At 35.6% G+C, this 16,660-nt stretch overlaps 1 protein-coding gene across 5 annotated transcripts in view; it reads right to left on the bottom strand.

Annotated features, from left to right (window-relative positions):
- Positions 1-16,660, bottom strand: part of gatad2ab (GATA zinc finger domain containing 2Ab) — an 81,457-nt gene that overhangs the window by 22,609 nt on the left and 42,188 nt on the right. The window contains exon 1 of one of the 5 annotated variants that reach the window (XM_048165368.1): positions 10,627-11,032. The exons of 3 other annotated variants lie outside the window; for them this stretch is intronic. In XM_048165368.1, coding sequence (XP_048021325.1) covers positions 10,627-10,966 — 340 coding nt within the window. In that variant the 5' untranslated portion in view covers positions 10,967-11,032. Of the gene's footprint in view, positions 1-9,055; positions 9,246-10,626; positions 11,033-16,660 lie in introns of those variants that run through there. One more of the 5 variants, XM_048165417.1, reaches the window with a different exon arrangement.

Genomic DNA, 16,660 nt, shown 5'->3' with positions numbered 1-16,660 from the left:
ATGTGTCCAAAGTGTGCGAGGGCCCATAAGTCTTCGCTCCTGGATGAATACCTTAACGGTGTATTCATGTCACTACGGCACACAGAGAGTTCCAGAGTTGCCGCGTCAGCAAAGTCCAGCTTTGACACACAGCGGAAAATACTGCTGGAGAAACTCTAGAAAAACACAGAATTAGCTTCTTGGTTCATAACAAGCCCCCTTCCAACACAACTCAATGCATTGGTTAAAACAAACAAACAAACAAACAAACAAAAACGTATGAAGTATAAATATGCAGTTTATTACTCAAGACAACTTAATTTTCCTCTCCTCTTCCAACCATGATTACAACTTGAAATTCAAGAACTTGAATTCACTAGCCTTGATTTACAATCAAAGACTGTTTTACCATTATCATGGGCTCTACTAAACCTGTCTTTGGTGGTAGTAGTAGAAATTTTAATGCCATGTCAGCAGCGGAAGCTATTTTCATGGCAAGAGCAGAGTTAAAAGTTATACAAGAGTTGCATAAAAAAAAGAGAAATTCGGCAGTTTAAAATTACACAATATGTTTTACATTAGAGAAGATTAAAAAAAAAAAAAATCGAAACCTGGCAAAATCTTACTAAACAAGTGAGCTTAACCCGCCTACAATACAACTAAATGAACAGAAGCAAAACTAGTTAATTAAATTCTTAGCATTTATAGTTAATATGTGGGAATAAAAAAAAACTTATTCTGCTGTTTTTTGTTTTTTTTTAAATAACAACATGAACATACATTTTAACAAATCTATGAAATTAAGGGTGTTACAATTTTTTTTAGAAATTGATTTTTACATCAATTTTCATGCTTTTGCTTGGGCAACAGTATGCTATTTTAAAAAGTTAACCTAATTTCTGCACCACCAAACCATTATCTTTGATCATTTAAACAACTCTATACATGAAACTTTGAATTATCAGGTTTTGGCAAACATTCGTAAACGAAATAAGCCCCAAGTACTCTTGTTTCTGCATATTAAATTAAGATACTAGAAAGTATTTTAACTTAAAATATTTAAGAAAAATAGTTAATTTTTAAGTTAATTTTTTTTAAGTATTTAAAAAAAAATTACACACCTGTTGACAAAGAAGAGTGATATACATTAACAGTATACTGTATATGATATTAAATTTACAGCTTAATATAATACACGACAAAACAAATCGTCAGCAACTCAAAATTGTTTTGTTAAATTCAAAAGCAAGTCACCGTTTGATTTTGATCTTCAGGAAATTATAATGATTAATTATGCCCAATAATAATAATAATAATAATAATAATAACAACAACCATTTCCCCCCCAATAACAATAACCAAATAATAAAATATGCACAAAGGACACTATTTTACATTTCCAAACTGTGCCAATTCAAAACTAATATCTGTGAAACGAAAAAGAGATCTATTTACTATTTAATTAACAAGTAATAAACAGTTTATAGTAACAGTAAGTAATAGTTTATTTCATAATTCCATTTTTATGAACCCCACAAAATGGTGGTGATTTCCAAGAAAACCAATGAGCAATAAATATTTTTTTATCTGGCAGGATTCCCTCCACATAAAACCACACCTTACTGATAATGACAGTCAGCTGAAAGTGAAACACACAAACTCTAATACAATGGCATGTACTTTTGGTCTACAGCCAAGACAGAAGCGTCTTTCAAAAAACATTGCATTGTATTCCTATTGTAGTCGGTTTAAAAGTCCAATCCGAATGAAAATGCTCTATGTAAACTAGGGATGTTAACGATTAACCGACCATTGATTAATTGTCGATAATACATTTAATCAATAAAACTTAGCGATCGTCGATTAAGCAGGTTCATTTGCGTGCGTGCGTGCTGCTCAACCTCGAAACACGTAAAGCAGACAAGAGGGAAAATGAAGCAAGCACGCCGGAGTTATGTTTGGGACCACTTTACAGTCAGAGTTACACCTTCATCATGACTAGTTTGCATGTGCATTCACAGCCTTTTGTTTTGTGCAAATGTAAGTTTTAATATTGTGTTTATTTTGTGTAGGCCTATCTATATTTGATGTATCTCTTATAGGATGCATTTGGTTAAAAATTAACGCTGTAGTAAAGCATGCCGGTGATCATCTTTAGCTTCAGCGCATGCAGCTCAAACAGAAATGCACAACTAATAATGACTATGATTGGGACTGTCATATTGCATAACATTATAAAGGGAACAATATTGTAATAAAACATTGTGAATTATTTGGGTTTATTTGTTGTTTAGTCGTTTCATCTCGTTGCTCCAGGAAGAGTGCGTTCACTACATGACATTCAGAATAGCACTTAAGTTCAAGTTCACTATTACATTTGCGTCATTTTGTGCAGATACAAGTTGTAATATTATGTTTATTAGGGCTGGGCGATATATCGCATGCGATTGTCACGCGCATTTCGTCAGTAAAGCCGGTTCCCTGATTACCACTAAATCGCCATCACCTGCTTTCAAATGGAGCGGCATTTAATAGACAGAGCCGTAGTTCACTGACAAGCTACGCAATATCGCGTTCATTATCGAAGGCGATTCATCTGTGATAATGAACGCGATATTGCGTAGCTTGTCAGTGATATACGGCTCTGTCTATTAAATGCCGCTCCATTTGAAAGCAGGTGATGGCGATTTAGCGGTAATCAGGGAACCGGCTTTACTGACGAAATGCGCGTGACAATCACATGCGATATATCGCCCAGCCCTAATGTTTATTTTGTATATAAATGATTAATCTGCGTTTAAAGGATGCGTTTCTTTGAGTTAATTAACGCACAAGCAAAGTGCTCCAGTTTACCGGTGTTCATCCAGCGCGCGGCTCTCGCAGCTCAAACAGCAATGCACGACTAATAATAACTATGGGACTGTCATATTACGTAACATTAATGAGAACATTTAATGAATTCGTTTTCAGCGCGTTGTTCCAGGAAGTGCACGTTCACAACAGGAGTACATTCTGACAAGCACGCATCTGAGGTGGCATTGGTGACACGTTGCATTAGTTGTTATATTTGATTATTAAATAAGTAATTTGATAAATTATCAATCACATCAACTCATTTTACAATCCTACTAGCCCTTTTTTTAAATTAAAACCCTTCTCATTCATTTGGTGAGGAACATGGTGTTTTGAGCAGCATTTGCACACCCTGTCATGCTGTTGACTATAAGCCACTGCAGTAGACGCATATTGCAGTATTAAGGCAAACGATTAATCAATTAATTGATCATTAATTTAAACGACGATCGATCATGGGAATTTGTTTAAATTGACATTCCTAATGTAAAAACCTCAATCAGAATAATAAATGCCCAAACAAATTGAAATTTCTTTCAAGATTGAGAGGGGTAGGACAAACCTTTTCTAATCTGATTGTGAGAACATGTCAACGCTTGATCGGATTGCAAAACGAAATGGGAAGTTTTGCGCATCTGTAATGACGTAGGAATGGCGTAATGATGCACTGACGGAACGAGCTGCTGTTGTTGAATATAATAAATGATTGTAGTGTCAGTCTAAAATTCTCTTTCGAATCATCGTCTGTGAATTGGTAGAGGACAGCGATGTCCCACAAGTGCTTGCTGCTTCTGACTCCAATCTGCAGACACCTTGTTTTAGGCACGGGAATGGACGTCTTTACTGCTTGATTAATATAAGCTTCTCGTGTGCTCATCATCTCCTAATTAGGACCCGAAATAGATAAACACCAAGTCTGCTTTTTAAAAAAAAAAGAAAATGGGGATGGTTAGCGCATGTCAAACGATTCAATCCGATTTTAAGCTTGTGACAACATGGCTCCAGACTGCGCCTAAAATGGTTGCATTTGCAACTAAAAATATTAATTTGCAAGTGATATATTTGTTGAGGTCGCTACCATACAAATTCACACGTTATGACTGTAAAATTTGCACGTTATTTGCATGTTCCATGACCAGTAGCCTATCACGTCATTTGCTGTGTTGACGTAATTAAATGAGATGCTGCGTAAGAATGTTTCACTGAGTTAGAGTGCCGAAATATGAACAGGTAGGGAAAAATTTCACATGCCAAAGAACTAGGGCTGATGAAAGCCGTCTGTGTTGTTGCCTCGCGTCGCCTGCAAAACAGCTGCATTTGAACACGCCGGTCTGCTCCTGCGTAAAGGAGACAACTGCCTATTTCTTCATATAAATTCATCATTCAAAAGGGGAAACCGGCTCTACAGACTGCAGATACACACACAATGCAATATTAATATTCTAAAGCGACGAGAATATTTTTGGTGCACCAAAAAATAAAAATAAATAAATAAATAAATAAATAATGATAATTAATAAATAATTAATAAAATAATTTAGTAATGGCCGATTTTAAAACACTGCTTCAGGAAGCTTCGGAGCATTATGAATCAGCGTGTCGAATCATGATTCTGCTGAAATCACGTGACTTTGGCGCTCCGAACCGCTGATTCGACATGCTGATTCATTATGCTCCGAAGCTCCGAACACAACAGGATGACTAAAAGTAAGTCATTTAAAATTTTAAGTTCATTAGCCGCTTTTCCACTGTCGGGCCAGTGCGAGCCAGGGCTAACAGCGTGCCGGGCTGGGCCTGTGGCCACAGACCTTAGGCATCGAGGCCAAAATCAAGTTGCATTTCCACTGTCAGTCTGCTAGCTCCACAGCGCTGATCTAAAAACCGCCCTTAAACACACCTCCCTTGATCAAACGTCACACAACCCAACCCATTTCAGCGTGTAGACCATCACCTGACTACGATTAGCTCCTCCTTTCACCTCGACCGCGCCTCAAGCCCCAGCTGGCCAATGGCTCCTTAATGAGTTTTTTTGTCTGGAGCCCTGGACAAACTCCTACATCAACCCGATTACTTTTTTCAGCATTCATATAAACACTATGTTGAGATTCATCAATCCCAATCATCGATTGAAACAAAAAGTGTACATGTAAATGTGGCTAGTATTAGGTCCTAATAATCCAACTGTAATCAAACTAGCAGCACAGTCAGAATAAAAAAAGTCACATAATGGGACGTTTTATTAATTTCTTTCAGATTGTAAGGGGTGGTTTAAAACTTTTCTAATCCAATCTAATGTAAACACTTGATCGGACTGAAAAACCAAAACTGGGAAGTTCTGAGCATGTGTAAAGATGTAGAAATGGCTTAATGACGTATGACACACAGAACGAGCTGTTGTTGTTGTTGAATGAAGTGTCAGAAATGACTCATGTCAATCTAAATTTCCCCTTCCACTCATCATCTGTGAAGTGGTGCAGGACATCGTTCCACTAGTCCTTCTGATTCTCATTCACAGATACCTTGTTTTGGGCGCAGAAATGGCCATTTTTACTGCTTGATAAATATAAGCAGAGTCATACAACAATTCATGTGCTTGTCGTCTCCTAATTAGGACCCAAAATAGATAAATATTAAGTCTGCTTTTTAAAAAACAAAAGAAACAATGGTAAAAGGATGATTAGTATGCGCAAACAGCAGGTAACTCTGTATATTCGTGCATTGAGCGCATGTCAAAAAATCAATTCCGATTTGAAGCTTGTGACAGCTTGTGCCAAGCGGCTTAGCTGGTTACCTAGTGATTGGGCACACATCAACCCAATCACTTTATTTAGCTTTTACGTAAACACTAAGTTCAGAATCATCAATCGGAATGATTTCAACAAAAGGAGTCCATGTAAACGAGCTTCCCCTGACTTTTCTCATCTGACGTTATCAGGAAGTTGAGATAGAACACTAAAAAGATCTTGCTAGATTGCAGTGACCATGTATCAGTCTCCAGCCCTTCCTGTTTACCAGCAGCCACCATCTCAGATACAGCGGCTCTGGTGTGTTTCTCAGGTACAGATTAATGCATCTCTGACAATCCTAAATATGACACCCAGCCCTCATTTATACTTGAAAACAAAACTATTATTCATTAACAAGTCTCATGGAGAACCCCACTGGTATTCAGGCTTGTCCTTGGCGTGGCATGAGACTGAGAGACATGCCCACTACGACTCACATGAGTGGTGCCAAGTGGCTTAGCTGGTTGCCTAATAGACGCTCAACATGGTACGCCAGGATTCGACAACACCCGGCACATACCGACAGGAGCATGTTGGGAAATTCTTTGTGGTAGGGCGGAAATCAAAGAGTTTGCAAGTCATTTTTTATGTAGTATGATTATATTTGGTGGTTTCTAGTGACACTAAATTGGTCCCACCCAATTTATTTACAAAAAGCCACCTCAAGTTATCCTTCAGACAAAACAACTTAAGCCACCACACCCGTGCAGACCAACCTCTAACTACACCTCTGCTCCACCATGAGAAACGGCACAAGTATTTCAGCAGGATCATGATATCATCTGATATCATACATCATCAGAGCTGACAAACAGCGGACGGTCAGTTACACTGACACCAAGTCCAAAGTCTCAGAATTGAAACAACTGGCATTTCATAACCAACACAGATGCTAAATTCTTCTTTGGTCCATTTGTATATGTTTACAGAGTTCAAACATTAGAACACTATTAACCAGAACATAATTATAAAACAATCAAGCATGCACATAAACGACACAAAATCCTTTTGGAAAGTTGACATCAGAAACTATTTAAAACACTACTATTCAAAAGTTTGGGGTTAGTACAATTTTTGTATTGTCTGGCTATCACCAGACCAAGCTCAATTTAAAATTGAACATTGATCTGGGGTGTCTGTATGTATTTTCTACTGCACAAGAGGCATGATCAACAGAGCATTATTCACGCAATTGGATAGCCCTTCAACCAATCAGATCAATGGCATCGAGCGATTTTTGCAGGCTGTGCAAAAAAAAAAAAAAAAAAAAAAACATGAAAGTGAGTGGTATTTACACCCACTTGAGCGATTTGTTTGCTAAACTAAAGAAGTCATTCAGCATTGTCAAGAGGTTAAAAGGAATTGGATTGACGGTCGTGCTTGCCGTCGTTTCTCTATCGTCATCGTGTTATACCCGCCAATAGCGAGCAAGGTGGACAAGCCAGTCTGGGATTGGTTCCCGCAAAAGTGTAACAGAAGCAGTAGAAATGAATGTACGGGTTTCCAGACTGAGTTGCCGGGAGAAATCAAATCGCCGGCAGATCAGGCTAGGTTTACCCAGTCTAATTTTTTTATGTTTTTGAAAAAAAGTCTCTTCTGCTCACCAAGGCTGCATTTAATTGATCAAAAATTAAGTAAAAATTGTAAAAATTGTGAAATATTATTACAATTTAAAATAACTGTTTACTATTTTAATATATTTTGAAATGTAATTTATTCCTGTGATAAAAAGCTGAATTTTCAGCATCATTACTCCAGTCTTCAGTGTCACATGATCCATGAGAAATCATTCTAATATGCTGATTTGCTGCTCAAAAAAACATTTCTTACTGTTGAAGCAGATGTGCAGCGTAATATTTCCAAGGAAACTGTGATACCTTTTTTCAAGATACTTTGTTGATTAGAAAGTTCAAAAGAACAGCATTTATTAGAAACAGAAGTCTTTTGTAACATTATCAATGTCTTTAGTGTCACTTTTGATCAATTTAATGTATCTTTCTGACCCAAACCTTTTGAACAGTAGTGTTGTAAATATTGTCAAAAACATCAAATTAAGATACACTACATGAAATATCAACAGTAGGACAACTAGCCTAAACTAGTGAAACTCTGAACTCTGCCCTTAGTCTCAACCTCTGAACAGACGGCTTACATGTTATTAGCCACAAATCTAATAGCGTAAACCAGACAACAATTTTTAAAAATGGTACTATGATAGAACCTAATATGACCATAATAAGCAGACCGACTCTTAATCTTTAACCCATTTGGACCCATTTAAACGTCTAATAGCAGTGGACACTGTAAATGAAAGTTCAGACTGCCTTGGTTTCACATGAACACTTCTACATGGCTGGTGTAAATATCACATGACCAGTTTGCCCTCTCTGAAAAATGAAGTCTGTGTCAAAGGTCCAGAAAAGAAAGCATGTAAAACATGTCATAACACAGATACCACCACCACATTTGGTATATATATATTTAAAGGGTCTATTATTAAAATAGTATTACGACAGCTCTGTCTCATATAAATCATAATCGCAACACATAATGTAAGCAGACATTTGTGAGCAGTGGGAAACCCAGAGACTCATTTTGACAAACTTAATAAAACTGCAGATTTCAGTGTACTGTTCAATTAAGTCAAAAGGGAAAGTTAAATTGCCTTACAGTATGTGTATCTATGCTTTACTGTTTTTCAACTTCTTGGGTCTTATTGACCAACAGTGCCATTTTAACTCTGTAGATTCCCATTGGTTTCAATTGTGAGCAGGAATAAAACACATACTTTCATAACTTTAAAAAAAATAATAATAAAGTTTGTTTCACTGGGCTTTTCAAGGAGTAAAATACACGTGCCCACTTATCTGGGAGAATATCGGATTAAATGGGTCAGTTTAACTACCCATATCCCTTAAACTGTTAACACTTCTCTGCATTACCCCAATTCAATACAATGGTCATAAACACATCAATTTCTGACAGATAATCTAATGATAAAATCCAACATTTCTTAACTTGTGTTTAAAAAGGAGTTTGAGTTTGGTAAAGCTCAGTGGCAACAAACCACTTCTTAAATAAATAAAACCCCGGTGAGTTTAGTGCTGAGGAAGCAAAACTAGTTAGCTAACCCGGCTAACATCAGCTAATGCTGACTTACTCATCAACTCCAATTAGCAGGCGAGCTAAATGACTAGTTTATTTTCCTCAAAAAGAAAACAACTGAGAAGTTTCTTCTCTAAAGTTGATTATTATATCGCATTGTATCGGTATCAATATATTTAGATGGAATCTGTCAAATTAATTTGATGTAATTGATGGTTAAGTTTGTAAATCCTCTGTTTAACTCAACAGTCCAGTTGCTAGCAAAGCTAATGTGAAGTCAAAACACTCTGAAAGCCTCCAGTATCACTCAATCTCTCTTAATAAGAACTTACTGAGAAGATGAAACGCTTATTGGTCTTCTGAGGGCCCTCCACGCGTATAGTTGTTGTTATTTACCCTAGTATTTTGGTGTAAAACTATCCTGGGGATCCCCTCACTGTCTATCTGCCCTGCCCGCTGCCGCTCCGGTCGCCAAATAAAGATCCTCGCTGCTGCCTACACATGGACCCGAGTCACCGCAACGCGCATGCGCAGTGGCGCACTGGCCCATATGAAGAGGGCACTTATATGAGGAAGAGCATCCAAACATTTTAATTTTGACCCCAAAGTCACCCTTACAAGTATTTACTAAGGTAACCATAGTTTCTGACTAAATACCCGTTTACTACAGTTACTGTTGTATTCTGTTGACAGTCAGTCAAATTGGATATTTATCAATGAAATGGTCAGACAACAAACAAAATGTTCATTTCTTATAAAACAAAAATAGGTAATGACTATAAAAATGCAAAAGCAAAAAAACTATTAAAATATAATAATCTGGATTGTTCCAAAAATGTTGTTTCAATAAAAGGAATCACCAAAATATTACAAAGCGGCGAATTACTCAAAATTAAATCAATAAATAAATGTTAGAATTTTTTAATAAAAAAACATTAATAAAAATATCTCCAAAATTTCCTCTTCCTATGATTGCTGTGATTGTAAATAAGAATCTTGATTTTAAGTGACTTTCTTAGTAAAAAAAACAAAACAAAAAAAAAACACTTGCATTCAGAATATTTTTCTCCATACAAGTAATGACATTAATTTGAAAATACTTGAGTCCTTTTGAAAATCAGTCTTATTTAAAATGTCAAGATACAAATTTCACTCACGTAAATTAAATTGATTCATGTCCAGTTCCGTTGTGGCAAAAGTTTTAAAGAATTGTACAGTGATTTAGATATTTGCAACTGAATCTTAAACATAATTCTAGAACACTTCAACATATTCTGGCCAATTTTACCAGACTTTATCCTATAACTTTTATTTTATTCATTTTCAACTATTTTGTTTTATAGACATCACATTCCAAACTGCATTAATTCCAACAGGGGGCGCTCTACGGCTCACAACAGTGAATTCTCCAATGCCTCTTCATTAAGAAACATGATTGATTTGTGATATAAGATACAGAATCTTGATTTAATTGTTTTATAGATTCAAATGTCTTTGTATTCCCCTACTGTTGTTTCAATAAATAAAATAAAATAAAAATAATTTATTAAAATAAAATGCCTCTTCATTAAACTCTCATGAAACTTTTGTCTTATTGTAGACGTGTGTATACTAAAAAGTATTTGTTTTAATCTATTCAGCTTCAAATATTAATAACTGGCGTGAAAATGGAAATCGTTCAAATATCAATAAAAAATATTAATTAAATACAAACTCGTCCTGTAGCTAATCACAAACGACTCTAATTTGTCCATCCTGACAAGCGCTGAGAAAAGTAACAGAAACCACGCTGCAACTTCCGTCTGTGAAAAGCATCTTCAAACTTATACTAACACCATAATAACAGTCTTATACATCATGTCTTATAAAAGATCAATAAGATGACTGAATTTCATAAACATACCAAGTCCGTCAGCTTCCTGAATCAGTTTCCGTTTGCCTTGTTGAGGTCGGCTGTGACCCAGGTACAGCTCAGGGTCCGGGTGCAGCTCCGTGGGCTTTTTATCGACAAAATGAAACGAACACACATAAACTCTCTTCGGAGGATTTTTTAATTTCAGAGCCGCAAGCCAAGCCTGTTTCCTCTCCTCTTTCGCCGGCATACAGTGTAACGCATACGGCGCCGGACACGGACATTCATTCCTGATTTTCTGGTGTTCAATACAGATGTTTTCTTGAAAACCCTTGAGTTTTTTAGAGTTGTTGTAGCAACCAGATACAGCACAGGTCGAACCGGAGCTCATTTTAAACTCTAGTTAACTGTTTGCAAAAAGATTTTTAAGACAGACCGGAAGCAGAACACCGGCAAACGGAAACAGGGAGACGTCGCATTGTTTTCCAAACCAAACTTTATTTGTATTTTCAGTAGTACAAACATATTATAGTTATTTAGAGCGTAAAAATTAAAATGTATTAATATTAAAAGCATTTGAAAAGTTTTAGAAGAGGTTTATAAGTTGTTTACTACACTTTCATGTCGTGATCAGCTGTGGTTTAGACTTACACTAAATTTTAGGCTATTTTTAATGTGACTCCATAGTATGATATCATCAAAAATGATTTTTCTAGTTTCACATTTCAATGTCTACAATTTTTATCATGAAGTAAAACGATCACATAAACTGTCGGCCATATGAGATTATATTATATTGCTAAAAGAAATAACTCAGGATCAGAATCCATCCATATAGCTTGATTGGATATCCGGTGACATCTATTGGTTGATTTGAGGTATGACAGCTCATGGAGCACAATACTATTATAATCAACAAACTCATATTTCCAGGCCAATACATTTTAGAAAATGAATATTTCTAATAATAATAGGCTACCATACTATTTAACTAGTGATGTAATTTCTAAGACATAATTAGGGTATTAAATTATACATATATAAAAATATGCATTTTCTTAAGAAACACAAGAGAGGCAAGTTCAAATATCAGCTTTTTTCCTCCCTTTTTCAAAGTAGTAAACCATTAACCTGTAATTAGAGGGCAGTAATAGGCTAATCTTAATCTAACTTCATCAGTTATTATCCTAAATTAAGTTTATGTTTACATTATGTGGGGTTATTAAAGGCGTGGGTTACGTCTTCAAGTGACATTGACAAAATAAAAGATTAACAAACAAATAGTCAAACATTATCAATTAATAAAAATAAATATGTTTATTTTATCGCTCTATATATTATTTTATTATGCATAAAATAATACAATAATTCTGGTAATAATAATTATTATTAATATTAATTTTAGAAAATAGAAAATAGCTACAGAAATTTAATATGAAAAAGCCTACCTACCACTGGAAACAAACAAATATACGTGCAATTACCACGATTCCCAGTTTAATTATTTATAGAAGCACTAATTTGCTTTAATAAGTTGTTAATTCTCGAAAAAGATTTTATTTGGGTTTTTAAATAATTTTCTGAATGATGACGTGCTTTAACCCCCATTTTCACACCACTAGGTGGCAGCATAGGCTAAGGTATCCTTACATTGATTATCAAAGATATTAATTCTGTGCGTATTAAAAGAGTCTGATAAATGATTGTAGTTGTAAAAAATCATTCTCATCTAATTTTAACCTAATTTTAGATCTTACAATATCATAGAGTTAATTAGCCTAATATTTCTCCAGCTAAAAGGACACGTCAGATCATAGTGAGTTTGGCCACTACCACTAGGTGGCGGTATTATAAAGCAATTCAATGTGTTGACAAAAACCCTAAATAGATTCTGGCCTGAACTTGACCTTGGTAGTACAATATGTGTGCCCTTGTAACATAAATTCCTAATTTTTATATATATATATATATATATATATATATATATATATATATATATATATATATATATATATATATACATATATTATTCAACATGCTTAAAGGTTTTTGGAGGGTCAATATAAGTTCCTGGGGAAAAAAATCAGGATGATTTTTTTTTTTTTTTTCTTACAAGGCTTTCAACACTAACAAATGAATTAAACAATACCAAAACATATATATGTAAATACAATATAGAATAATATCTAAAATTCAAAATAAAAATCATTTGGTCCCCAAACCTCCTTAGATATTGTGTGTGTTGAAACGTACAGTTTATCTTGAATTCTTTGCCTGTTAATTAATCAGCTCAGTGATTGTTAAAGATGAGAAACTTCTGTCTTTCCTCAACTTCCAGGCTGCTTTTCTTCCCAAACCCGCGGTTGTTTCTACAGAACAGGGTCCCAGGGATGGGGTGAAATCTCATTTGCATGCATTTAAATGACGCATGAATAATTTACACATGGCTTGAAGAAGGCAACCAGAAAATCAGTGCCAAAAAGAGAAAACGGTCCTAAAAACACAATCAGCTTCCTTCAGGTTAAAACAAATGCGGCACTCTGTGTTATTTGTGAGCGACGTCCCATTATGCCATTTTTGCATCCACTCTCTGGAATCTTCAATAAATTACCGCCACATTAAAATGCCTCACATGACATTATGGAAAGGCTTGTAAAAAAACCTCAAAAACGTAAAATTATTATCACACAATACAAATGTCATTTTCTGATGGAAAAAAAATATCTCTATTTACACGGCTCGTATTTTTACACTTACACACTAACCTGCATCTAGCCCTGTTTTCGCCTTTCCCGCGTTTCTACAGTCTTGTTAATTTCATATGAAAGAGCATGATGCTACTTATCAGCGGGTGGTGCAGTGAAAGCGTTCAGGGTCAAAGCATTACTGAACCCTGATTGGTTCTTCCATTAGAAGAAGCGTGCAGCCCGAGTTTCCTCTTAGCCAATCAGATGCTGTCACCGTACTATTGTTCCAAGAGTAAGTCTGCATTCTCTCATGTGATTTGAAAATAAATGACACATAATTGAAGTGACCCTTCCTCTACAATTTGAAGATTATAGACTGCGAAAAATGCACGGCTGTTTGATTCAAACAAGCCATTTGATGTACTATCAAGAGACAGACAGAAGAAATTCACAAATAAACTGGTTAGGTGAACAGAATAAAAGCAAAAACACAATAGGTGTTTACCTATTTAAAAAATGCTGATAATAAAAATGTTCCCTGAAACTAAAATAATCGTGCTTTAAATGTCAAAATATCTGATATTTTCAAGTTCAACTGCAGGTTGAAATAAATTTAACAATCGTATTTAATTAATAAATCGTTATAATTTTATGGTTAGCTAGGCTTTCCGTTCCTGACATCTGATTGGTCAATACAGATTTGACGCGAAATAACACATCATCTTGCAGATCTATTTTACAATGTTCTAGCGGCAGAATTCTATTTAATTTGTAAATAATAAAAATGACATTTTATTTAAAAAGTATACTTAACATTTTTAATATGAATGTTTTGTTAAAGCAATTAAGGCACTCGGGGCCTGCTGAGCCTAAATATGCCTCGCTACCTCGCTGTAATCGTTACTAATCGCACGATATTATATATCGTGGCCTCTCTTATCTTATGCTTAAAGGAAATGTATTTCTATACATTAATCTGCAATGGTGCTTCATTATTCCACTTGTAAATTATAAAACGAGTTACTGAAACCCTTTGCACAGGGATTATTAACTAGCGTGATCAAGTTTCCCAGAAAAAAATATGGTAGCCCCCCAAGTGCACTGAGCGGAGGGCCATACAGACACATATATGAACCCAGGGGGTGCGGGGTCTCACTGGTTTTGCATTAAAAAAGACGAGGTCCTGTGAAAGTTCTGCTCCCTGTGTGTCAATTCAATAGCTCCAGCATGGTTAGCATGACAAACTGCTCTTCAAGTTCACAGAGTAGCCTAACCTCCCCGTCCCGCCCGCGCGCGCGCGCGCGCGCACACACACACACATACACACACACGCACACACACTGTTGACCCTCGTTCATTCTCAAGTCTATTTCAGGAAAGTCAAAGGGCATTTTACTTCTGAAATTTCAATAATGCTATCTGCTTGGGAGGAAATGTTTTTAAGGTCATGATTTTGTTTGATTTATGTAGTAAGAACAAACGAAGCAATTCTCACATGGCAATTCAAACTGAAAACGCAACACTATTTATCCATTTGAAATGTATTAGGAAAATGTATTGTGGAGTCGTGTGGGTTTTTGTGTTGTGTATGTAATGTGTGTGTTTGGCTTTTAATGTAAAGTAGCTACAATTTTAAGACGTGCACAAAATATATCATATTTACATTCACAATAATCTTCAATCTAAAAAAAAAACATTTAAATTTAAATAATGACTTTATTATTTGACGTTTGTAAAACTATTGTATTTTTTCCATTAGTTGTTTTCTGTATTTGTTTATTTTATCCCTTTTTTATCCCTGATTTATGATATATAATTTTATAATTTGACAGTTTTATGCAATTCAACTCAAAATCGACATTCACTCTTTGATCTGCCTATTTCTTCAAACCTATTTATTTGAGAGATTTTCATCATCATTACAGACTGCATTACAAACAAACACTTTTGTATATAAATAATGGGTTTTTCCAATAAATAAATATTTCTCAAATCCGTTTGTTTTGATAAATAACAATTATTTATATTTTAAACCACCATAAAGATGAAAGAAGTCAAGACAAAAATGTAAAACAGATTTTCAAAGTAAAAATGTTTTTTCTTTGTGTCTTTTCATCTTGTTATGAGGAAGAGTGATCAACATTAAATATTTCAACAATCAACAATAAACATTTTATAATGGTTACCATTTATAAAAAATAATTCATTTGACAATAAAATATAAATATTTATTATTATTTTTATTATTATTATTATTATTATTATTAAAACAAGAACCAACATCCAGTGAATTCCAAAACAATTTTGAACATTATTTTGACTTTCATAAAATAGTGACAGAAAAAGTGGGAATTTGATGACAAAGTCATTTTCAACTTATTTTTTAACAGGTAAAAGGAGATCATGTCCAGGAATTAAATACACTAAAACATCAAAATTATATTTATTCTTATTGTTATACCTTGGTGTTTGTATTCAGTATTTAACATGCAGACGAATAAACAATTTCTTTTCTCTCATCTGATGTTACAAGAACCCTAAACGTAATACGGCGTAACAGCCAGAGGTTGCTGGACTTCATGGCCAAACTCACTCCTCACCTCTTATGGCAAAGACAATGAACGTCTTGGCAGACCACCAAGAACTGTTTCACTGGAGCTTTTGAGCCCTGTCTCTGGGCAGAGGATGGGGGTGAACAAGGGGACAAGAGCTGCCACCCTAATCTCTCTGAAAGAGGCTTGTTCACTGTGGGTTTATCCCGTTGAGAGTAAGGGAATCTGCCATGCTCAGTAAGCATGTATATCAGACCATCTCATGGCTCAATGGACGCTCCATGGGTGGCCCCTCCTGGTCAATACCACCGTACCCTCCGTCGGACCGGCCCAGAATAGGATAATCTCTCCTTCTCGCTTTCTTTCAGGCCAAAGTCTGGCCTCCTGGTGGCTGAGTCATGGCCAGGGTGGCTTGGCCCTGATCCCGGGTCAGTGTGGCCGGGTGACCGCAGGCGCTTTGAGAAGAGGGGCAGATTTCAGTAGGTGCACTGGAGCGCACTGGACCAGTGCTTGAGCTGACAGTTAAAGGAAAACAATAGGAAGCAGGACTGCCACCGGAGAAGCCTGATGTGTGTGTGTGTTTGAGTCAACTGGATTCCTTTTCTGGTAATGAACACTTTCTGGCTGAGCGAAACTCACTGTTTCTGACTCAGTTCATCCTAATAGCTGACAAAAGACACTTTCCATGAATAAGATACAAAATGAAATTCAAATCTCCCCCTTTTTTTTTTTCTTTTTGGTAAGGTGGTTTAATCTTCCGAAAATGCTGATTGTCAATTTAAGGTCAGGTCAAAGTAAATATTAGCAAGTTTTGCAACCCTGTTACCAAAAACATTTCTAAACAGT

The sequence above is a fragment of the Megalobrama amblycephala genome, linkage group LG2 (assembly GCF_018812025.1).
Source record: "Megalobrama amblycephala isolate DHTTF-2021 linkage group LG2, ASM1881202v1, whole genome shotgun sequence".
Lineage (NCBI taxonomy): Eukaryota > Metazoa > Chordata > Actinopteri > Cypriniformes > Xenocyprididae > Megalobrama > Megalobrama amblycephala.
The sequence above is the reverse complement of the archived record's forward strand: the minus strand, read 5'-3'. Positions and strand labels throughout refer to the sequence as shown.